The 26,224-nt window shown below is 40.9% G+C and overlaps 1 protein-coding gene across 1 annotated transcript in view; it reads left to right on the top strand.

Annotated features, from left to right (window-relative positions):
- Positions 1-26,224, top strand: part of LOC141086535 (keratin, type I cytoskeletal 19-like) — a 52,904-nt gene that overhangs the window by 12,508 nt on the left and 14,172 nt on the right. Inside the window, exons 2-4 of the mRNA XM_073572674.1 lie at positions 16,564-16,646; positions 22,419-22,575; positions 24,398-24,562. Of these exons, the coding sequence (XP_073428775.1) occupies positions 16,564-16,646; positions 22,419-22,575; positions 24,398-24,562 (405 nt within the window). The remainder of the gene's footprint in view (positions 1-16,563; positions 16,647-22,418; positions 22,576-24,397; positions 24,563-26,224) is intronic.

Raw genomic sequence — 26,224 nt, 5'->3', positions numbered from 1 at the left:
GACAAGTTGGCATTGTTGAAACAGGAGGTGGACAGGATTTCGAAGTTGCGCAAAGTGACCCTCAAGGAATTACAATCCCTATTGGGGAGATTGAACTTTGCCTGCAGGATCATGCCTATGGGTCGAATTTTTTCTCGTCGTTTGGCTAGCGCGACGGCGGGAGTGAAGGCTCCGCACCATTACGTTCGCTTGACGAAGGAGCATAGGGACGATTTGATGGTGTGGCAGCAGTTTTTGCGGAATTACAATGGGCGGTCGCTGATGCAAGAGGAGACATTGAGCAATTTTGATTTTGAAATATTTACGGATGCAGCAGGCGGCTCTGGTTACGGCGCCTACTGTAAGGGAAGGTGGAGTGTGGGGCGGTGGCCTCAGGCGTGGAAGTTGTTGGGCCTTACCAAAAACTTGGCACTATTGGAGCTGTTTCCTATCGTGGTAGCTGTTTTGGTGTGGGGTCCCATGTTCGAAAATAGGAGAGTGCGCTTTCATTGCGACAACGCGAGTGTTGTAGCGGTCATTAACAGTTTGTCGGCCTCCTCTCCCCCCGTAGTTAGATTGGTTAGGGTTTTGGTTCTTCGCTGTCTGGATTTGAAAGCAGGGATTTCTGCAGTGCATGTGCCCGGGGTTACGAATTCAATAGCAGACTCTTTGTCTCGTTTTCAGTGGGGCCGTTTTCGAGAATTGGCGCCAGGAGCGGATGCCACGGGCGTGGAATGCCCTTCCTTTCTGTGGAAGGTGATTACGGAAGAGCAGGAAGACTGATTCGGGAATCCTTATCGCAGCAGACATGGTCGGCCTACGATTCTTCGTGGCGAGTATGGCAGAGTTGGTTGGCAGAGTGGGGTGGGGTCGAAAGTGATGAGGATAGGATGTTGGCGGTATTGTTTTTAATTGGGAAGGCAGCTGACTGCGGTTGGTCTGCTGCTAAGGTAAACAAGTTTGTAGCTGGTTTAGCTTTCGGTTTCAAGTTGCAAGGGGTGGGGGACGTTACGAAGAGCTTCTTAGTGAGTCAGGCGTTAAAAGGGTTTCGTAGGGGTAACAAAGCCGGCGACAAACGAAGGCCTATTTCGTTTAGTACGTTGGAAGGCTTAGGCAGAGTCCTTGGGGGTATTTGCACGTCAGTTTTTGAGTTGGCCCTGTTTCGGATGGCTTTTTCTTTGGCCTTTTTTGGGGCAATGCGCATTGGCGAGGTGGTGTCAGGCAGCAGGGTTTCGGCGGGAGGGGTGTTGGCAGAAGATGTGGAATTTTGGGCGGGGGGCATTGTTTTTTGGATTCGGCGTTCAAAAACTGATCAACAGGGTAGGGGCAGACGGGTAGTTTTGGGGCGAGTTGATGGGGCATTAATGTGCCCTCGTGGCTGTTTGGAAGCGTATTGGGGCGTATGGGCGGGTAGGACGGGTCCTCTCTTGTGCCATGCGGACGGCACCTATTTGTCTCGGTTCCAGTTCATTGCGGTTTTGAAGAAGGGATTGGTAGAGTTGGGCCTTCCCCAGGACATGTATGGGTCTCATTCATTTAGAATTGGTGCTGCTACCGAAGCGGACAGCCTTGGGTTGGGGGCTGATGCGATTAGGAGAATTGGCAGGTGGCAGTCGGATCGGTATTTACTGTATGTTCGGCGTTAGCTGTGTGGTTTGCATGTCCTGGATGTGTTTTTTCTATATTCTGTTGTTTTTTCAGGTGGCGCCCCCTTTCTTACCTGGATATTCGGACACTCTTACGTTTATTGGGGTGCGCTACGAGCCGACGCGAGGCCAGATGGTAGGCAATTGGGCTTTGGGAGGGAGCAGGTGCTGGTCCGTTGGTTGGGTTTCCGAGGAATGGTATGGAGCAGGGTGCTCCTGGAGTTAACCAAGTCCGCTCGCTTGGATAGAACCCCCGACATTATTGTTTTCCATGTGGGGGGCAATGATTTAGGGGTCAGGCCGGTGAGAGAACTAATTAGGGACATACGTTCCGATTTTTTGAGGTTGTGGACATCGTTCCCGAACGTGGTGACGGTATGGTCAGATGTGGTACCCAGACAGAGGTGGAGGCAAGCGAGATCGTTGAAAGGGATTAACAGGGCAAGGGTGAAATTGAATCGCGCGGTGTCGGTGTTTGTGTCCAGGAATGGGGGCATTAGTGTTTGTCACTTTGAATTGGAGACGGGTGCCGGTAATTTTTGGTTGGCCGATGGGGTTCATTTAAATTCTATTGGTATTGATTTATGGGCACTGTCAATACAGGAGGGGATCGAGAGGGCCTTGGTGGTTTTGGGGCACTCACGAGCCTGAGGTGGTCAGGGCTGTTCGTGGTTGGCGGGGGTTGGGGTTCTTGGAGTTGACGGTGATTGGTCGGGGAAGGATTCGAAAGTAACATTCCCGACAGTTTAAAATGGTATGGGGGATCTGGCTTTTGGGTATGGGCTCTGGACGGGGTTTTACCTCGGGAGCTATGGTGGTTGGTCTCCCAGAAGGGGAGTTACGGTGCCCTCGAGCTGGGCTGGACGGCTGGGGGTAACATGGTGGAAATAAGTTTATAGCCAGATCTTTCTAGCTCCAAGAACCCTCCCCTCATAATTTTGAATTATTTAATGTTTATTGTTAATGTTTGTTAATAAAATTGGCCGCTGTGGCCAAAATTATCCAAAGAATTTAAATTGTACCGTGTCTTATTCTCAGGAGAAGGTAAAGAGGGGGATGATAGGAGGCGGTGAGGTATCGAGGAGAAGGTAAAACTGAAGTCGCCATATGCGGTCATGTAATTACTTGCCTTCACTGAATATGGATGAGAATTTTAAAAATGAATTATCAGTCCTAGCAGAGAGCAAGCAGATATCTCAGATAAGATGTGTTGCAAAGTTTCTTACTCTCATGTGTTTTTCATGATTTATGAATTAAAAATTAAAATGACGGTTACTCCTTAAAGCACCACTCCAGCGTTGTTTTTATATTTCAGCGCTTGAGCGGTGCTAGTAATATAAGGTTCCTGCCCCCAGCCTTATACTTAACTTCTGACTGGCCGAAAGTCAGAGGTAATGGTCACAAGTTCTCAGTGTAAGTCTATGAGCACCTCGTTCTGGCCTTGCTCTGGGTCTCTGAGACTTAGTAGTGACTTCTGGCTCTCCCAGGAAATACTAGAGCAATCCTGCATGTCACAAACTGCAGAAGACAGCGGGAGCAGTGACGATAACAGATGAAGACGGCAGCTGTATATTACTAGGGGCAGGAAACTTACATTAGAGGCACCACTCCAGTGGTAAAATTTAAAAAAGACACCAAGGTGCTGCTTTAACCCCTTCAGCCCTTTTTCGTTTTTGCTTTTCTGTTTTTTGCTCCCCTTCTTCCCAAAGCCATAACCTTTTTATTTTTCTGCCAATATGGCCATGTGAAAGCTTGTTTTTTGTGGGGCAAGTTGTACTTTTGAACAACACCATTGGTTTTACCATACCGTGTACTCGAAAACGGGAAAAATAAAGTGTTGTGAAATTGCAAAAAAAAGTGCAATTCCACAACTAGATTTTTGTTTACCATGTTCACCAAATGCTAAAACTGATCTGCCACTATGATTCTCCAGGTCATTACGAGTTTGTAGATGCCATACATGTCTAGGCTATTTTTTATTTAAATGGTGAAAAAAAATTCAAAGATTGTTTAAAAAAATTGCGTTATATTCCAATACCCGTAGCGTCTCTGTTTTTCGTGATCTCGGGTTAGGTCAGGCATTATTTTTTGAGTGCCGATCTGACATTTTTAATGACACCATCTTGGTGCAGCTATGTTCTTTTGATCGCCCGTTATTGCATTTTAATGCAATGTTACATCAACCGAAAACCCTAATTCTGGTGTTTTGACTTTTATTTTCACTACGCCGTTTACCAATCAGATTAATTCTTTTTATAGCTTGATAGATTGGGCGATTCTGAACGTGACAATACCAAATATGTGAAATGACAAAAATCTTGGCACTCAATATGTGAAATATTCAGACAATTTTATTTTGTGCATCCAGACAGAAAGGTTTAAATGTTTTCGGTCCAGCATAGGACCTTCATCAGAAAAATCTCGTTTACTGAAATATACATACAAAAATATGTATATTTCAGTAAACGAGATTTTTCTGATGAAGGTCCTATGCTGGACCGAAAACGTTTAAACCTTTCTGTCTGGATGCACAAAATAAAAGTGTCTGAATATTTCACATATTGAGTGCCAAGATTTTTGTTATTTTTGATTGATGGGTTGGATACCCGACTTGAGCACCGACAACCAAACTATTCCTGAGTGCCATGCTCTCTTAATAGGCTTGTAATACCAAATATGTGTACATATACTGTATATTTTTTCAATTGTATTATTTTGAATGGGGGGGTGAATTGAACCTATATATATATATATATATATATATATATATATTATTTTATTTTTTAAAGATTTTTTAAAACTTTTTTTAAACTCTTTGCATGCTTCAATAGTCTCCATGTGAGACTAGAAGCTGCAGTTGTCTGATCGCCTCTGCTACACACAGGCGATGATTAGATGGCCTGTGTGTAGGAGAAATGTATACTTGCTATGAGTGCCGACTACCGTGTGGCACTAATAGCAATCCGGCACTGACAACCACAGAGGTCTGTTGGGAAACTCTGGTTGTCATGCTGACCCATCGATGACCCGCGATCATGTGACAGGGTCACTGACAGGCGGGATTAGTGACGCTTTTCCGGCGCGATAACATTAAATGCCGCTGTCAGTGATTGAAAGCGGCATTTAAAGGGTTAACAGCTGCAGGTGGATCGCGATTCCACCCATGGCTGTTAGCTAACATGTGCGGGGAAAGATGTTTGCTCAGTGCCAGATCCCACATCAAAGGGAGGGACACGGCATGTGCCGTACTGGAACGACGCATGTCAAGAAGGGGTTAAAAATATCCAATCAGCAACTTGTTTGCTGGTTGGTGGTCCTTTAATAGGCTGTTTACACAGGTGGATTGCATTTCACTTGCACACTAAATGATCTGTAACAGATCGTTCAGTGCACATAAGCTGCCATTGTTTTCGGCAACATAAGACCTGTTTACATGTCGGTGCACGGCCGAGAATGATGATTTTCAGGCCTGGTTAAAAAAAAATTATTTCACCTGCCAAAAAGTGTTTTACCCATTAATCAGGTGATCATTAGCCTAGCTACACAGCAAGATTATCGTGAAACTAGGAACGCAAGTTCACGATAATGTTATAGTGCAAATGCACCTTTAGTGTCATGGTTCTTCTCATTTGCATTTTTATCTCAAACTACATGCGATCAGCCAATGGCGGTCAACCCGGGCATACACTAGAGAGACTTTTAATAGCAGAATTTTCTAAGAAAAATTAAAATAGTTGAATTGTTTGAGGATTTTAGATAGGACTACATGGAACTTGAAAAGTTGATTATCCTAAAGGCTTGCTACCAAAAAAAAGATTTCTTGATCATTTTAGATTCTAGTAAAAAGATGATAAAAAGCATGGCGGTCGAACATCTGAATAGAACCCAATCTAAGTTGAAGATGGACCATGGAGGTGGATATACTGATTACAAATCTATTTGAAAAAGTTGTGTAAGTTGAAGCCTGTGGGCCCTAGTGCAAAATCTGTAATTGTGCCACCACCTACTTTATGTGGTATATGATATTATTGGGTCTTTCTTTGTTGGAGGAAGTCCCCCTAGGGCACCAATCATTAGATATGACATCTACTTCAAAATTGCTGATTTCTACTGTTGTCTTAGATTAGATTAATACTTCTATATACATTAGACTAATCAGAACAAAACAAATGCCCAAAAACTTAGTAAACAAAGTTGGCGGAAATATATTAGAGTAACCCACCATATTAGTACAAATTCCACTCCATATACATACTGAACCATAGGAGAACAAAACAGAGTAACGGATCCAATGTAGTAAAAATATATAACAATTTTATTTAATCACAATATCATATAGACATAATAAAATAGCATGATAGCAAATAACAGAATAGACACAAGAATGGGGAAATAGAGAAGAAGCCGTGCCTAATATTATATTTATAATAGTGTGACTGGCTGTATAGAGACTACTGTCATACAGACCATGGTTACCTCCTCAAAAATAAACCCAAGTGGGCAAACAGTCCTAAGAGAATAACAGGAGGCCTACCAATGGGGATGTGCATGGACGCCAAAGCAGAGGGTAAACCCCGACGAGTGTTTCGCGTCCAGTGTGGTGTCTGGCAGTGGCTCTTTCATAGAGGAAACATTGCATATGGAGGAGGTGGCAGAGATGGCTCTCAGTCAAACAAGATTTACTTGTTTGTGTTTCTCAGATTTGGAAACACAAACTCCTAAATTTTTGGGTCTGAGACGTTCAAGAAAATCTTTGAGTCCTTAAAGGCGTTTTCCGAGACTTTAACAGTGATGGCCTATCTAATGAGGGAATAGTGGATGCAGCAGGGTACTGCACATCCACCCTCTACTGATTTGAATAGGTGGCAGATGTGCAGTACCCAGCCTGTGGCCACAATACAGTCGACGTAGCTGTGCAACACCGCAACTATGCAGTTCCTGCCGCCACCTGGAACAGCTGATTGTTGGGGCTGTCGAGTGTCACATCCCCACCAATCAAACATTGATGACCTACCCTAAGGATAGGCCATCAATGTTAAAGTCTACTAGGGGTAGAATAGTCATATATAAAAGCCGATTAATTTTATTAAGCACATGTACAACAAATTATGACAAACATATTAATAAGGAGAGGCTAAAACAGAAAGTAGACCTCACTGAGGGTATTGTTATTCAAGAGACATATTCATTATAATATACATGAATAATCACATATGTCTCAGATATAATGGGAATGTATGGCTAGTGACCACTCCTTCATGGACTACACAGAGAACTTGATGATTGCTGATGACAACTGAAAAACAGCAATCTATATAGTGCAGGTTAAGCACTGTTGAACAATAAAGTATGTCTAATTAAATACAAAACTCAATATATGTAGCCATTGCAGTATAATGGAAATAATCAAAAGTGGATTAAATCCTAAAATCGAAAGAATGAAAAAAAGGAAGAGCGAGCCAATGTACTTGTGATCTATTGCACATATAAGTTGTCACGCAATCTATGAATGGTATAGGACATGCAATAAATTAGCCAAGCATCATTATTTGTATGAACACTGTATAGTCATACATTTCACACACAGAAAAGCCCTATGGGAACCAAAAGTGGCATAACAAACCCAGAGTGACAAGTCATATCATGGAAGCACGCACTTAAAACGTGTTTCGCGTCTGGCTTCTTCAGAGGGCTTTTTAATATATGTTTCATAATTTGTTGTACATGGGCTTAATAAAATCAATTGGATTTTTAAAAAATGCCTATTCTACGCCTAGTTCTTTATGTAGACTATATTTAGAGATACATTTGTGTAGATTAGCTCATTTTTGTCAAAATAACACATAGCCTTGCCTAATTAGATAATAAAAAAAAAATTGTGAATCATTCTATGGAGCTCTAGACGTGGGAGATGTACAGTAAGGTATGATCTAGCCCATCTTGGAATGCAGATGAACACTCAGAATTCCCTGGTGTTACCACATACAATATATAGGTTGACTGTGCCTCGTAATTACCCTACCTGTATAGACTTCTAAAAGGCCAAAAAGAAGATTAGTCATAATTACTCTATTATGACTTATGTGGTTTTGTAGATCACAGTCTGTAATGGATTACGCTTTAGCTAAAGTACAGAGTGCAGCAAAATCTCAGCTCTCATTGGGATTTCTACTAACACATTGTCATTTGTTGCAACAAAAAGCAACATTTAACACTATATTAAGTATAATACATAAGATTACAGGGGTTGTCTCATGTTGGTGAACAGGAGTGCCCCACTCCCCATCACTAGTCCTTACTGTGCACTTTCCAATTCTGCATCATGGGAGTAGTGCAGTGTTACTGGAGCTGGATCCAGCAGTCCGGCCAGCTTCCGAGCAGCGCTTACAAGCTCTATGGTAAAAGGCTTATAATTGCTGTGCTCCTTGTTTAGTAGATCTAGGCAACGATCAGTAAAAAAAAGAAAATTAAAATTTCCTGTTTTTGACAACAGAGTGGATATTTGGGGACAAGTGCTTTTCAATATCACCCAAGTAAAGGGAACCTCTCACCTGATTCATGCAGCCGTAGTGTTTCAAAGAGAAATTGACCTGGCTGCAATTGTACAGCCAGGCTCTGATTCATGCTGCCCACGATTTGAGTAGCATGAATCCGGTAACAGGTTCCCTTTAAGAAACTGAGACAAAAAACATGAACATACAACACTTAGGTGATACATTTCCAATAGACTTACTACATTTATGAATCTGCACCATGATATCAAATAAAAAAACAATAATTAGCTCACCCACATGAAGAGCCGAAGGGTTGAAACCAGTGGTGCTGCAGGAGATTAGTTCAGAGACATATGGAGGAGACAGGTTATAGATGGCCTTGTAGGTCAGTATTAGTAATTTGAACTGGATACGCTGAGGGAATGGAAGCCAGTGAAGAGATTTGCAGAGGGGAGAAGCAGAGGAGTAGCAAGGAGAGAGATGAATTAGTCGGGCAGCAGAGTTAAGGATGGACTGGAGAGGTGCGAGGGTGTTAGCAGGGAGACCACAGAAAAGGATGTTGCAATAGTCGAGGCGGGAGATGATGAGGGCATGCACAAGCATTTTAGTAGATTGAGGGTTGAGGAAAGGACGGATTCTGGAAATATTTTTGAGCTGGAGGCGACAGGAGGTAGAAAGTGCTTGGATGTGTGGTTTGAAGGACAGGGCAGAGTCAAGGGTTACTCCGAGGCAGCGGACTTCCGGTACTGCGGAAAGCGTGATGTCATAAATTGTGATAGATAGGTTGGGTAAGGAAGATCTGTGAGATGGAGGAAAGATGATGAGTTCAGATTTGTCCACATTGAGCTTGAGGAAGCGAGAGGAGAATAAGGATGATATGGCTGATAGAGATACAAGTTAACCATTATAAAATTTGACTCCCTACTTGATAGAATGATCCCATAACGATATTTTGATCACAAAGAGTTCCTCTGCAGGAACCTCTAGCTGTAGTTTGTAGAATAACATAGCATTAAAGAAATATTAGCAAAATACCAAGTTATCCTCTATACATAGCACAGGGAAAACCTTGCTAATCACTTGGGGCCTGACTCCAGTGACCCTGAGAATTGGGCTCTGCAGCCACATCTTGAATGAAGTAACATTTAACATGCTGGATCTAAGTTCACTGTATGTTGGACTGCCAGAGAAAGCTGATCACAGAACTAGACATCCACCAGCAGCTCCATAGACAATGGATCCAGAGGCACCACAGTAGACAAATAATGCGGCAGTACAAGGGAAGAAATAACCGTTACACAGTTTCCATGCAAATGTAATGTGGACTAGGACAAATCATCCAGAGTGAGAGACTCTTTGGAGCTGCTCTTCACTCTGGTCTAGGGATGATGATCCTGAGCAGATGATCCACTCCAATTTCTAAATCCGGTATTTAAAATTTTTTTTTATAAACTGGACACATTTAATGACTGGAGTGGGAAGCAAATCCAAAATGTGATCTCTATATGGCAAAAGTAAACTAAACCCTGATACACAAAACTGTGGGAATATAGTCAGATCCACCATAATCAACCTGTTTTACTTCAAAATTTTGACCTTGGTTGCCAGGAGTTAAAGACACAAATGATAGTTTAGCTTTCAGGCATTGCTAACTGTGCAGGTAATTGACCTCATACTGTCGGCTGGTTGAGACATACTGCCTATTCCTTCTGTCATTACATGTCTGGAGCTTATTATTTGGGCAATTATAATCATTTCAATGGCATGACAACGTTGATTCTGAGTTAAGTATTATTTTATTATTTCCCTCAAACAATGTGTAGTCTGGGGAAACTGTGCCAAACTTACGTTTCTTAGTAAGAGAATTTTTCAGTTGACTTCTGACGCCTGTGGAGTCGTTGAAATGACGAGATGAAAGAGACAGCTTTCTGGGTGCATCTCTTGATGAATGACAGTAGGTATGTAAACAATCAGATGAATGGACACAATCGCAGTGTAAGTCATTGACTTGTCAGGCTTACACGTGTAGTAGAAATTACTTTTTTTATTTGGCAGGACCCATGTTGGACTGGCCTCCAAGAAGAAAAAGTTCTGATGGTCAGTGACAATATCCAGGGCATATATCATTGCCTATAGGCACAACTCATACACAACAGTAGTGCGAAGGAAAATGGAGCAACTGCTCATAGCAATTAGCTTCTAATTCTGATTTCTCAGATTTCTGTTATCTATTGAGCCCAGCAATTTGTTAGGTTGCGCTAATAGGACAATTCTAAGTATTAAATGGGTTGTCCAATAAAATGAAGTTATCACTTTTCCACAAATTGGTGGCAGTTTCATGGGGTCTGCTTTAACCACCGACCCCATAGTGAATGGATGGAAGCGTAGTAAGCATGTGGCATGTGTACATCCACTTTATTCTAAGGGGGATAAATATGTCAATCGGTAGGGGCCCCATCAGTTTATAAGTTACTACCCGTCCTGTGGGCTTCTCTTTAATGGTCAGCCCCTTTAATGTACAGTATATGTTGCCTATGTAGATTTGCACCTTCATCATCCAGATATCACAACCTGTGTTGCATTTATAGATTGGGTATGGGCAGCAAATTATACTCTGTATTCATAACTTTATATTTAAATTAATATGGGATTACTATTGTTGGAGGGAGTCTCCCGGTTGCTTGATGAGAAATCGAAGCCAGAAATCGAAGTCTCATAAGCACGGAAGAAGTGATGGATGTATAGACCCAATAAAGTTCAGTATGGATTATTTAGATTTGTTTGGAGACAGGTTAGACACATTCGTTTTTACTTCAGCTTTTTCAGACAGGTTTTTTCAGTATTGATGTAATCTGAATTAAAGGGATTGTCCACTTTTTATAATTAATTTTTATTAGAAGGATTCACCAAAAATATGTGGATCTCACAAAACTCGTCTGCTGTGACTTCCAGAGATCTGCATTAAAGCAGTTAGCCAATTAAATAAAACTGTACGTAACTGTAAGTAAAATAGCAAGGTATAAATAACAGTTTAACAGTTCCAAACACAACAGTCGTAAGTAACAACGTTAACAATAATACAGTAATTAAAGCAAAATAAAACGACCCTGAGAGCTTACAATGAGGTGGGGGAGATACAAAGTACAGGTGTGTATTTACAATAATGTATTTACAATGATGGTCCAGCCATCTTGAGGGAGTGGGGGATAGATGGAGATAGTGAATGGGCCACACATGCACACTTACACATAGAATGATTTTGATTAGTGAACGTGATAGGCCGCTCTGAACAAATGTGTTTTGAGGGAGCGCCTAGAACTGTGCAAGTTGTGGCTAGTCCTAATTTCTTGGGGTAGAGCATTCCACAGGATTGGCGCAGAACGGGAGAAGTATTGGAGTCGGGAGTGGAAGATACAGATTAGTGCAGAGGTTAGTCGAAAGTCGTTTGCAGAGCGCAGCGATCGGCTAGGCCGATAGACAGAAATGAGGGAGGAGATGTGGACAGCTTTGTGAGAACAAGTACTTTGAATTGGATCCTATAATGAATGGGCAACCAGTATAGTGACTGTCGAAGAGCGAACGCATCCAAGTACCGATTAGCCAGATGGACGACCCTGGTTGCTGCATTAAGGATGGACTGTGTTAAGGATAAAACTAACTAATATCTGTATTTAAGACCCGTAAATGACATGCAGGCTACCAGGGCATTCATGAGCAATTCATGAGAAAAATGCCCTAAAGTTATTTTTCCACAAATGCGGCATATCACCTATCCATAAGATGGGGAAAATGAGCTACTAACCTCATTGATCATGAAAAAAGGAATCTGTTTCACCTAAAGCTCCATTCAAAGTTTAGGAAACTCTTATAGATAACTCCATCAATAACATATAATTGAATACAGATAAAGTAGACATTGGTGGCCACCACTCCTTGAAAAGAGGAATTCAGCACCCTCGTTTTCTTGATTGGTTGGGGGCCCAGCAACCAGTAATTTATCACTTATCAAATGAACAGGTGAGATAGTGGAACAATGCCTATAAACTTCTGCATTAAATCATAGATATATAGAGGAAAAGTATAGACCCATAGACACATAGCATAGCATGACAACACATACCTAAAATGACCCTGTGCATAATTAGGATCCCTGCCTGGGTTTTGTGAATAGTCAATATCCTTTAGGCATTACCAGCAAGATGAATGCCAATCCATTCTCATTTATTAGGCACGCTGAACGATCAACACAATAAGCCCATTAGTATAAATGATTACATTTGCTTATATAAGGTACTAAAGGACTCACCCAAACTATGCATTATAGCATTAAATCCCTAATCCTACATCCAAGAGCGAAAGGGCATTGTACCCATGGGCCATTATTTGTGTTGTAAGAGCACAAGCGGGCATCTTGGTATTGGCTGGGCAGTGCAGGGCAGTTTTAGAGGTCAGGCTTCATATACAATTACTAGTTATTTGAATAGATGTTTTGTGTGAATGCTGTTCGCATGGCAGCTCTGAATGGGTCCCACCCTTGATCTCTCTGCTAATATTACACACGGATGGATTAACACATTTACATTAGCAAGTTATTGCTGGAACTTCAAACATGGAGCCCACGCCTTGTCAGTGACACAAACTAGCAAAACACCAAGTTACTCTTCTAGTAAATGCTGCTGACACCTTAGAGTCATAGGGGTTATGTAATTATGTTTCTTGGTTGGGATTTTAAAGAGACAAAGAATAAAATGCTGTTACAAGCAAAAAAAACACATCTCTACTAATCTCAGAAAAATCTCATGCACAGGTGATATATGTAGGGGAAGGAAATATTAGAGGTCACTTGTGTATCCTTCTCAATACTCTTACAGACTTTCTAATTTAGGTAATAACTGGCATTATTGTGTTATTGGATACTTTTGTAAATGAATTCTGGTAGGGCTCCCTGATCTCTGTGTTGGATAGGACTCCCTTCAGTCAAACAAAACAATCATCAACAAGGTGTTTCCCCAACAGGACAACCTATGGACATAATTTTTGATGGTGGTTTTGCAGTGTGAATCTGGAGCACATAGATGTCCTACATTTAATTCTAATGTGTGGCTGCCCCCTAATTTTGTCTGATTATGTTTTATACTATCTCATCACAGCGAATGGGAGATCCTGATAATAGATTTAGAAAATGCTAGATCTCCAACTCAGAAGATGAAACTTTAACACACTCCTAAGGTGTGGAGTGGCCACTTTGCTCTAGAGGACAAGGATGGAGCTCCTCTAATTAGGAAAAGAGATTATTAAACCCTTTATAGACACAGTGTAGACTAATGTTTAACTAAGAAAAACGTGTTGTTGACTTGTAACCATTTTAATGTGCCTTTCCAAAAAACCCACAAACTTTCATCTATATCCTTCATGTTAGGAAGTAGAAACTTGTCTCATGTCCTCATGTAAATAGTAGTATAAGTGTGGAAATCCTAAAATCCTATACACTGTAGCTACCCACTTCTACATGGTTAAACCATTACTGGTTGATATCATCAGCTGTCAATCTAAGCATCTTATCTAATAAGCCATGTAGAAGGAATCATTCAATTATCAGATTGAGCAGTACTTTTTTCTCATTGAACACCTGGTAGGGTATGATGTGGACAGGCACTGATCATGTGTGATATTTCCCTTTGCAGCACCCTAAAGATGGAGAAAAAGGTGCTTAGAAAGACTAAAGGCATTAGATAATTGAGACTAAGTTGTTTGAACCCACTGATATTTGCATGATAGGCTAACCATCTATTGTGTATGGGGACCTTCACATTTCCACCTCAAATGATGATTTCGACAGCCGGTCCTTTTGTTTTGTTTTATTTTGTGAAATAAGCCAGTGCCAGAAGAGTCTGGCGACAGATCTCACATAGAGAAAACATGAATACTCGGATTTCCAGTATACAGTTTGGTGGAGTTGGGAGAAATAGTTGTCAACAGCTGTTCATCAACTAATAAAAGTCCAGTTCTTAGAGGGAGCTGCTGATATATTGCTCATACTTACATGACGATTCTGGAGTTCTCAGACCTGGAGGTATATGTGATATAGTAGTGATTATGGTGGCAGACCTCTACAGATTTCCTGTCAGTGATGTCATAAAACAACGCTACTCAACTTTTCAGACAAAAATGGCTTCTACCAAGCAACAAAAGATAGCATGTGCCTGTACAGTAAACACAGATAAGGTTTAGTAACCCGCTCTTAAGGGGGTTTTACACATAGCGATATCGCTAGCGATATCGCTATAACGTCACCGATTTTGTGACGTTATAGCGATATCGCTATGTGTGATACTTACCTCCGACCGGCTCCCCCGCTGTCCATCGCTGATCGCGCGAGAATGTCCGGCTCCATTTCTCGTCGGGCGCTTCCTGCTGGGCTTCCTGCTGGTGCCGACGAGCGACGCGTGGAGGCGGGCGGGAGAACGTCAGGATCGCTGTGTCGGAAAGGTAAGCATCGTACGCTGCGTCGCTGCTGCATCACTGTGAGGTCTGCCTGTGTGACAGCTCACTAGCGATCATTTAGCGATGCACCAGCGATCCTGACCGGGTCGGATTGCTGGTCGGATCCCTGGTGCATCGCTAAATGTACAGGGGCCTTTAGGCTGGGTTTACACCAGCCGATCCATGATATTAAATGACCACTGAATGACTATATGTTTGCTTATTTGCAGTCATTTAATAGCCCTTTTAAAGAGGTTAACTCCGCTTACCATGCGCACACAAGAATGCTTTGCTTTTTTTTATGCAACTAAAGTCCGTGGAGCCTCATTTAAGAGTCTCAAACACGGGACTAGCCAGATCTTCCTCCAGGGAAGGACCCAGCCAAGGGGTGGCTCCTTTCAGAAACCACCATTACCACCATATTAAGTGGCCCTTTAAGACAATATCCAGCTCTTTACGAGTTTACAGATATGACAAGGGAAATACCAAGGCCAGGTATCCATCCACAGACAGCTGTTTCGGGGTGTTGCCCCTCATCAGTGTGGAGTAGGATTCTGGCTAGGTGGGAGCAATGCCTAGTAGACCAACATCACGAAACAATCACTGACCTCAGGGAGACCAGTCAAAGAAATCACTGCGGCAGCCGGCAAAGGCGCTCAGTCAGTGAAATCCTAGGTGCAATGCTCCCTGGGAAATACGAATATGCAACTAAAGTCTGTAGAGCCTCATTTAAGAGTCTCAAACATGGGACTAGCCAGATCTTCCTCCAGGGAAGGACCCAGCCAAGGGGTGGCTCCTTTCGGAAACCACCATTACCACCATATTAAGTGGCCCTTTAAGTCAATATCCAGCTCTTTATGAGTTTACAGATATGACAAGGGAAATACCAAGGCCAGGTATCCATACACAGACAGCTGTTTCGGGGTGTTGCCCCTCATCAGTGTGGAGTAGGATTCTGGCTAGGTGGGAGCAATGCCTAGTAGACCAACATCACAAAACAATCACTGACCTCAGGGAGAAACAGCTGTCTGTGGATGGATACCTGGCCTTGGTATTTCCCTTGTCATATCTGTAAACTCATAAAGAGCTTAAAGGTCCACTTAATATGGTGGTAATGGTGGTTTCCGAAAGGAGACACCCCTTGGCTGGGTCCTTCCCTGGAGGAAGATCTGGCTAGTCCCGTGTTTGTGACTCTTAAATGAGGCTCCACAGACTTTAGTTGCAAATTCGTATTTCCCAGGGAGCATTACACCTATGATTTCACTGATTGAGCGCCTTTGCCGGCTGCCGCAGTGTTTTCTTTGACCGGTCTCCCTGAGGTCAGTGATTGTTTCATGATGTTGTTTTTTTTAAGCAAGTCAAGATATCATCTCACCTTGGCTTCAGAGGTGCAGAGACGCTGTCAAAATGAGCAGCGCGCATGCGCAGATTTGCATGAGCTGGTGATGAGGTCGGCTTGTGAAAATTATGTTATCATGGAAAGCAGGATGACTAGTCTGAGAAACTAACACTCATTGACTAGTCAAAGCCCTCACTAGCATAGGAAAAGCTCAGGTTATAAATACTTTTTTAAAGCATTTATTTAGCTGAATTATGTTATACAGTGCTTGTTAGGGAGGGAGTTTAATCATACATAGGTGAATGCTGCTGGGTTGGAGGACTTGGAGGACCTGACAAGATCCCTTTAAGTGTTTGCTTAAGTTGACTATTAGAAAGTGATGTCTATTTAATTATGTATAAAACATTAAGACCACTTTTGCATGGCCATAATACCTCCACAGTATAGATTTTACGCGATTTCAGTAAAACCTCAACCGCATGAAGTTTCACAGGATTGAACATACACCACCATAGAACCCTATAGAGATTTACGTTTGGTTTAATAGAATGTGTATGGCAAGGTAATTACAAATTAAACTTCAAGGAAATGTAATAGGTCTTGTTTTTCAATTTATTCACAGCTTATCAATGGACATTTAAATGGCGCCAAATTAACACTACAGATGGAAAATGCAAAACTCGCCTCTGATGACTTCAAACGGAAGTGAGTATATAGGTTCATTATGTGGTTATTGGGCCATCATTTAGATTTCGTGAATATTATATCAGTCCTATACTTTATCCTACCAGTACACAGTGTGGACCCTCTTGCAACGTCTTGCAAATGGAAGGGTTATTTGTGATTTAATATATAAAAATCAGAAACTAAAAGCAAAGGATTGGCTTCAAAGTCAGCTCAAAATGGTCTTCTACTGGACCTTTGGAGCGCGCATAGTCAGAGATTGGGCTGACTGAAGGATCCTCTGCCACTTTTATGGGTCTTAGCAACCCTGGCCTACTATCTAATGCTGAATATGTAAAATCTATAATCTCACACCTCAGATTTAAGATTTTTAGATCTAAAAATGTCATTTAAACGACTACAGTGGGTGCAGGATGTATTCAGACCCCTTTAAATTTTTCACTTTTGTTTCATTGCAGCCATTTGGTAAATTCAAAAAAGTTCATTTTTTTCTCATTAATGTACACTGTGCACCTCATCTTGACTGAGAACAGAAATGTTGAAATTTTTGCAAATTTATTTAAAAAGAAAAACTGAAATATCACATGGTCATAAGTATTCAGACCCTTTGCTCAATATTGAGTAGAAGCACTCTTTTGCGCTAATACAGTCATGAGTCTTCTTGGGAATGATGCAGCACACCTGGATTTGGGGATCCTTTGCCGTTCTTCCATACAGATCCTCTCCAGTTCCGTCAGGTTGGATGGTGAACATTCGTGGACAGTCATTTTTAGGTCTCTCCAGAGATGATCAATTGGTTTTAGATCAGGGCTCTGGCTTGGCCAGTCAAGAATGGTCACAGAGTTGTTCTGAAGCCACTCCTGTTATTTTAGCTGTGCGCTTAGGGTCATTATCTTGTTGGAAAGTGAACCTTCAGCCAAGTCTGAGGTCCAGAGCACTATGCAAGAGGTTTTCATCCAGGATATCTCTGTACTTGGCCGCATTCATGTTTCCTTCAATTGCAACCAGTCGTCCTGTTCCTGCAGCTTAAAAGCACCCCATAGCATGATGCTGCCACCACCATGTTTCACTGTTGGGATTGTATTGGGCAGGTGATGAGCAGTGCCTGGTTTTCTCTACACATACCACTTCGACGTATTACCAGAAAGTTCTATCTTCATTTCATCAGACCAGAGAATCTTATTTCTCATAGTCTGGGAGTCCTTCATGTGTTTTTTAGAAAATTCTATGCGAGTTTTCATATGTTTGGCACTGAGGAGAGGCTCCGTCGGGCCACTCTGCCTTAAAAGCCAGACTGGTGGAGTGCTGCAGTGATAGTTGACTTTGTGGAACTTTCTCCCATCTCCCTACTGCATCTGTGGAGCTCAGCCACAGTGATCTTGGGGTTCTTCTTCATCTGCAACCAAGGCTCTTGTCCCACGATTGCTCAGTTTGGCTGGACGGTCAGGTCTAGGAAGACTTCTGGTGGTCCCAATCTTCTTCCGTTTAAGGATTATGGAGGCCACTGTGCTCTTAGGAACCTTGAGTACTGCAGAAATTCTTTTGTAACCTTGGCCAGATGCGTGCCTTGCCACAATTCTGTCTCTGAGCTCCTTGGCCAGTTCATTTGAGCTCAGGATTCTCATTTGATCTGACATGCACTGTGAGCTGTGAGGGCTCATATAGACAGGTGAGTGCCTCTACAAATCAAGTCCTATCAGTTTAATTAAACACAGCTGGACTCCAGTGAAGGAGTAGAACCATCTCAAGGAGGATCGCAAGGAAATTGACAGCATGTGACTTATATATGATTGTCTGAGCAAAGGGTCTGAATATTTATGACCATGTGATATTTCAGTTTTTCTTTTTTAATAAATTTGCAAAAATGTCTACATTTCTGTTTTTTCAGTCAAGATGGGGTGCAGAGTGTACATCAATGAGAAAAAAATGAACTTTTTTTGAATTTACCAAATGGTTGCAATGAAACAAAGAGTGAAAAATTTAAAGGAGTCTGAATACTTTCCGTACCCATTGTATATGCTGTACATAATCTTGTTACATATAAAAACAGATAGAAATACTCTTATAATGCAAAGTTTGATAAGGATGAGCAAACCCAAGACAACCCGTAGAACAAGGTTACACCCTTATAATATCCAATCCACTTCAAGTCTTAATTAGTGGTAATAATCCACATGTTGTAATAACACCCATCTTTAAAGCCATTTTCTAGTAAACACAGTAACTACCAAAGTGCTATCTGGTCACAGTACTTTTAAACAGGTACTGTAAATGTACTGCATAGACTGCAATATATTACATAAATATTTTACTGTCATGTTCATGTCGGCAACAATGTGCTAAAAGCCTTATGACAGGATGTCTGACTTAAATCAAGTTTACACAGTTAGTTTTCTTTTGAACCAATCACTGATAATGCAGTGTAGAAAATGTATAGCCAATTTCATTTTTCTTTTACTGTTATTTAATGACATCTCCATTGTAATGTTAGCCACTATAAAAATATTGGTTTGCAGATGTAGATAATAAATGTTCCATCCTAGTTAAGTTTTTGAAAACACATTAACATCACTTGATTGGAAACCAAACTAAACTCCCTTAGGCCTGTGGGTGAAACTTCATCTTACAGTCTTATTATTTCCATGCCATTGTACATTAATCCAATTGGTTTTCCAGTAATAATGTATATGTGGACATAGGTAGTCAAATATTCTCATAAAGTTTAAGGAGTATGGGGCTCTTTAACAATAACTGTAGAAAGAGCTTCAGTATTTTGCTTTGGTAATTAATTACATACATATGATAAATTATAATTACTTCTCATTGACACCTAGAGTAATCTTGCTCATATATTGATCTACAGGAAAACAAACAGATTCATTGCTTATCAATCCATTTCTTAAATGGCCGCTACCTATTTTTTTCAAACTACATATGTATTAGATGGAATGGTCTGTAGATAATTATTCCTGATAAAATAACAAACTTTTACTTTGGAGAACACCTTGTAATTCTGCCAAATTCCTACATGTGAAATGTTACACCAAGGTTTCGAATGTGGCATCACACTAATAAATGATCTCACCCAGGGTGTACAGTAACGTCTAAAATATGTTTCCTAAGAAATATACTAATTGGGTTTATTGTTATGATTAAGTCGAATAACAAGAAGTGAATATCTTTCATTAACTCATTCTGGACACATCCATTTTTTTAACTTTCATTTTTCATCCAGACATTCCAAGATTGCTAACTTTTTTATCAACATAGTTTAATGAAGATTTGATTTTTGTGGCACAATTTGTAACTCTGAAGGCACCATGTAATTTACCATATTAATAGAGAAGGGAGAATCGATCCGTAGGACTTTGGACAATCAGCCAGGTAAGTGATCTGTGACCGCCGTTCGGGAGGTCTCTTTTTCTGATTAGCTGGCCTGGTGCAACATTGCTAATCAGAAGAGGTCTCCTGACTAATGGTCACTGATCACAGATTACTGACTTGGCCAGTGGACCAGAATTCAGTGAATTGATTATTCCATTCCCTCACTAATGTACTAAAGGATGTAAAAAACATTCTTTGTGGAGTGAAATAGAAAATCATCAGTATGATTACAACTTACAATAACAAGTTTATACGGTATATATATATATATATATATATATATATATATATATACTAGCTGAAGAGCCCGGTGCTGCCCAGGCATAGTAACTAACTACGGTTAGTTATAACAAATTATGATTATATCTATATATAAAGCTGAGTATATAGCCCCACCCACTCCGCATAGCCACATTCACTATAATATCCCACATCATCCCGTCAGCCAGAGCTACTGGACTACTACCCCTAATATCCTACATCATCCCATCAAAGCCAGTAAAAGTAGAATAGTGAAATTGCACAGAAACATGGCTCACTATGATCCCAGGTTTTCTACTGATCAGGCTGATATTCTCACTTATCTACTACCATAAATATCAGTCATGCTTTTCACCAATGGACAGGCACAAACCTTATACATTAGCACAGTAGAGAAACCTTCACACACATTTTCATGCACCGTCAACTTGTAATTTGTGCGGCTGAGTTGCTCATGGATGTACAGCATCTGTATGCAGTATAGCATCATATTTAATTATGGGAAAAGCATTACGTGTTATATGGGTATATTCAGGTGAATTATGGGGAAAGTAGCACTTTAAAAAAAACTCACAGCATCAGAGCACAGTAACACATCAATAATGCATAAGTGTCTGTGAGAAAATATTAAATCCACATGACATTTAATATGTGCACTTTCCTACATTCATGTGTGTCACTTAATGATACCACACGGGAGGGGGGGATTAATTTCTGTCATGTACTCACTGCTCCTTTCTGGGGGACAGACGATGGCTGGAGCTTATGTTCCTGGGGATGCTAGTTTTCTCCCACCATGTCAGTGTCTGCTGAGGTGTTGTCAAGTGGGAAAACTTGCACATAGCAACCAATCACAGCTCAGCTTCTTTTAACCAGCTCTGGTGAAATGAGAGATGTTTAGTGATTGGTTGCAAGGAAAACTGTTGGTCATAGCAGCCAATCACAGCTTAGCTTCTTTTGAACAGCTCTGGTGAAATGAAAGATGCTTTGTGATTGGTTGGTGATACACACACACACACATTGATTGATATATATATATATATATATATATATATATATATTTCTTATGCTTTAATACATGCCAATGTATGTTGTCACCATATTTTGAGGCTCATTAATTTAATATTTTACCCTCAATGAAGCTCAATAGGGATTTATCTTTAGGAACTATGTGTGTTTACTTTTGTAACATTTACGCTAATATACAACTTTTTGATTACTTTTTAATCCATTTTTGACCAAAAAGCAATGATTCTATCATTTTTGCTTTAAAAAAAAAGGTGTTAATATTTTATTATTTTAGTGATTTGAGAGTTTACATTTTGTGCATTTCTTTATAGTTTTAACTTTGTTTTACGTGTATTTTTAGTCCAGAGAAGGAACATGAACATGTGATTGTTTGATTGTAGGGCTCTCGTGGTAAGCCCTGTACTAACATAGCAGGCCTTAGCGTCTTTTGTTAGGACCCAGTCTGCCATAATACTCATCGACAACTGGCAATCGCATTGTGGGGTACTGATAGAAGGGCAATTGTGGGGTACTAATGGGATGGTAAAAAATATGTTTTGTTCCAGAAGTAATGCCATTTTTGTATACAGGTTGGGTCAGGTATTGCACCTCAGACTCACTCAAGAGTAGAGTTGAGTGAATTTGCTCAGGTCCCTCCTTATTTGGCAAGCTATATCTGTCACCGAATAAGCTACAGCGGGAACCCAAATACATGAAGCGTGCCAGCTGATCAGCTGTTCGGCTCCGCAGCTACATGTGTCGCGGCTGTGTCACAGTCACAGCACATGCATGGAGAGCCTGTGTGTTGGGCTCTCCATGCATGTGCTGTGACTGTGACACAGCCGCGACACATGCAGCTGCAGCGCCAATCAGCTGATCAGCCAGCGCTCTCCATGTATCCGGGTTCCCTCTGCAGCTTATTCGGTAAGTGCTATAGCTTGCCGAATAACCAAGAACCCAAGCAAATTCGCTTAACTCTACTCAAGAGACAGTGTTACAATACCAGACAAAGCCAGTGACAAATACTGTCATTATTCATGGAAATACGGAAACAAGAAGAACGTTTTTATCATTTGTTATAACCTCTTTACAGTTTTTAAGACCTTACATTAATCATACTTTTACAATTTGTGGTTGTAGGTACGATACAGAAAAAACATTTCGTGCAGCCTTAGAGGTGGACTTGGAAGGACTTCGCAAGGTGATGGATAATCTCACTATTGTCAGAACAGACCTAGAGATGGAAGTTGAAGGAATGAGAAAGGAGCTGATCTACATGAGGAAAAGCCATGGGGAGGTATTTTCTCTCTCGTCCCTGTTCTTTTTGTACAGATATGTTGTTATTGCCAAGGTGTGGACACAATAAAAAGATTTTGTATAAGGCCTCAAATAAAAGGAACAATAAGAATAAGGCAATGCTCCTGTGAATAGGATCTATATAAACTTAAGTGGACAAAAGAAAGTGAACAATTCAGAAGGCAACATGGCTGAATAGAGGACATATTTGTGATACCGCAGTTGTGTCTGAGTCTGGTTTCTATCCAATAGTCTCACAGTAGTGGATAAAAACCAACAATGTGTCAATTGCATATTGAAGACCTTTGGGTCAATTGTACGCCCAATAGAAGTGTGTACGCTTTGTCAACTGTGAATTGTAGCAAACGAATATCTATCCATCAGGGACATAACTATGCGGGTGCAGCTAGGACTTGAAGACTGAAAGGGAATAAAAGATCCCATGTAAGAACACAAGTATTTTAAAAGGAATTTATAATCAGGTTTTTGTCACCTAATCTGAGAACATCATAATACAGAGACAGAGACCATGATTTCAGCTTGCAGTAGTTTTAATAATATCATTGTTTTATTACTAGGAGACTATTACTAGAGGTCTAGTAAATCTGCTGCCATGTAGTCCTCCATAATCATGAGCTCTGTGCAATCCCCACCCCATCACTGATTTGCAACTTTCTGCCCATGCATAGCGTACACAGAAAGCTGTCAATAAAGTGATGTGGGCAGGGTTATACAGAGCTCAGCATTCAGAGATCTGCAGTAGATAAAAAAACTGTGATTTTATAAAAACTACTGGAAGCAGCCCAATAAGTGAAGTGGAATCAATGTCGCTATCCTTACATCATACTGCACTCAAATGGGGTAGAAAAAATCTAGCGACAGACTGCCTATAACTAATGGATCATAGTTGGAGGTATTGTTACAGAGTGGCTCACGAGGGGCCCATAAGCTGGAAATTGCTTCTCTCCTCCATTGCTGTAACGTTTAGAGATCTTTCAAGAGCCAAGCAGCAATGGATTGGGCATCCTTGGGTACCAGAAGAAGGGGATCTTCCTTCCAGGTATACAGAGCATGTCAACACTTAACTCCTATCTTTTCACAAACACATATAAATAAGGTCTGAAATGTTATTTTTTAATCACTTTTAAAAAATAGACCCTTGAACAGGGGTGTGGAACCTCAGGCCCACTGCCCTCGATACCCTTTTATCCGGCCCCCGAGCAGATTTCTGGGGACCGCAGTGCTTGAGCAGGCAGCTGCATTTTGTCTGCCACCAACCCAATAATTTCTTCTTGCTATGTGAGGACGCACACGCCCTGTTCACTACTGAATGTTGAGTCTCGTACTCGTACAATGAAAGATTACGTCCTGACACCTGTGCTAGTATCATGACGTACTTTGTGGACAGAGTTAATGCACAATTTGTACTGCCTCCCCCAAGGATGGTATAAATATCCAAATGGCCCTTGGCAGAAAAAATATTCCCCACCACTGCCCTAGATGAAAATAATTGACTCTGAAGTCATCTCAAAATTGAGTTGTCTTCTGCTGAAAACTTTTAGGACTCATTATTGAGACAGCCTGGGCCAACAAGAAGCTCCTCTGATGAATGAGTTCAACACTGAAGGCAAGGAATAATAAACAGGACAATCATATCTTTACTATATTCCATGTTTTCATTGTATACAAGTTTCTTAGTTTGGATTATAATCTATCTCTGTCATGATGTCACCACTGACAATAGTCAAAACATTTGATGTTGGGCTCCATAGTGGCCACTTGATCTGAAATAATCATTTTTTTTCTTTTTATTAATGCTCAAGGACATGAAACTTGCTCAAGCTCAAAAGCAAGGCTCATCAGTCAATGTGGAAGTTGATGCCCCCAAAGGAGTTGATTTATCCAAGATTATTGCAGATATGAGAAAAGAATATGAGGCAGTCATTGAGCAAAATCGCCGAGGCGTTGAAGAGTGGTACAAGCATCAGGTACGAGAAATTTATGAAAGCAATGACCTTTTAATACTCTTTTTTCAATGACCCGTAAAGTGATTTTTTTTCGATTTGTGTTATTTTTCTATGTTAGTTGCTCACATGGAACCAAGAAATTCTGTATTGTGGTCAACTGAAAATGATATTGCAAATCTAAAGATGTTGTTGACCCGTGGTCCTCAGTTGCAGTGATCTACAGGGTCTTTTTTTGCCTAATTGGTCTCATGTCTTCAAGGGAATTCTAGAAATGGGACATCATTTTACTCCTTACCCCCAAAAACTTCCCCTGAACCCTCTAGTGATAAAAAAAAACACCTACAAGAATGATGAAGGAAATGCTGCTCCTCAAAACACAGCTATACTCCAGAAGGGAAGGAATGTAGCAAAACTTGAATGGGTATTTTATCAACCAACCTCCACCACAAATATATATTTCTAAACTTGGTGTTACTATATGGTAGTATTTTGTGGTGCACTATAAGGCACTGTTTATCTCATTGTTTTGTTATTTAGGCTGTGTTATGACTTTCCTAATTTATATTGCAATTCTTTTCAACAATGGCTCCGAGTCCTCACACATCAATTTTTTTCATAGTTTTAGACAACCATAAGGACTGAGGGGCTGAAAGTTTTTTCTTTATTGCTGTTCCCGTATATTTATTGCTCTTCTCGTTGACAACCTTGTGATTGTCATTCAACACAGTTGGCACTGATGTGCAGACAGTCCTGTATTTATGTTTTTGTCCATAATTCGTGGCGTGCTACTACCTGCTCGCTGCATACATTACTCAGCTTCTGTGAAATATCCAATATAGAAGTCTCCCAACCTTGGCACTTGTTCTGTGCCACTGCCAACATATGCCACTCGGTTAGTTTGATAGGAAAAAAATGTTCTGTTTGTTCCACATTTTACGCTTATCCAATTTAATTTCGGCTATACTTATTTTGGCTTCTCTTCAAATTGGAACGTCTTCACTCATTTATATTTTACCTGTAGCGATGCGGAGACACAAATAATACTATTGTTAGTGGAAAAACTGTACTATATGGCTAAGTAAACTGTGCTCTTATTTCCTCTACGTTGGTCTACAAAGGTTTATACCCAGAGAGAGTGTTGTCCTATGACGTATAGCGGTCCTACAAAATATAGACTTTTAATCAATTTATTTACCTAGCATAAAAAGATGAGCCCCCTCCACTCATTTTCATAGCTCTTGGGTCAATTCTTCACCCTCTTGTGGATTAGTTTCTTTAGATACAAGAGACCTGCACAGGTTGTCCTCACGCAATACCAAAGGGAACTTTGGCTCTCACTGATAATGGGCCACAAAGTTGTAGCATGAGATGCCCCAATGGTATCTGCACTTTTTTGTGACATGTTTTCAACCCCTTTAACACAGAGATAAACTCCAGATACTGGTCTCTGATGGACTGGCTTAACTAAAAGAATCAGGGCATCACAGTAAACTTTGGATGTGGCCCACTGCTCATCACCGCTAGTCCTACTTGTAGAGCTACCACCCATTCTGCCTTCTCCTTGCTTCTTATCACCAGGCTGTCCAGCCTTCCACCATGACATTACCTGCATTCACAAAGAAGGCAACACTACAAGAGGGCCTGGCCGGCAGTGATGATCAGGGAAGCGGGTGTCATAGTATG

Source organism: Dendrobates tinctorius, unplaced genomic scaffold (genome assembly GCF_039654945.1).
Source record: "Dendrobates tinctorius isolate UK_male_01 unplaced genomic scaffold, ASM3965494v1 ptg000032l, whole genome shotgun sequence".
NCBI lineage: Eukaryota > Metazoa > Chordata > Amphibia > Anura > Dendrobatidae > Dendrobates > Dendrobates tinctorius.
This window is presented reverse-complemented; position numbering and strand designations above follow the sequence as displayed.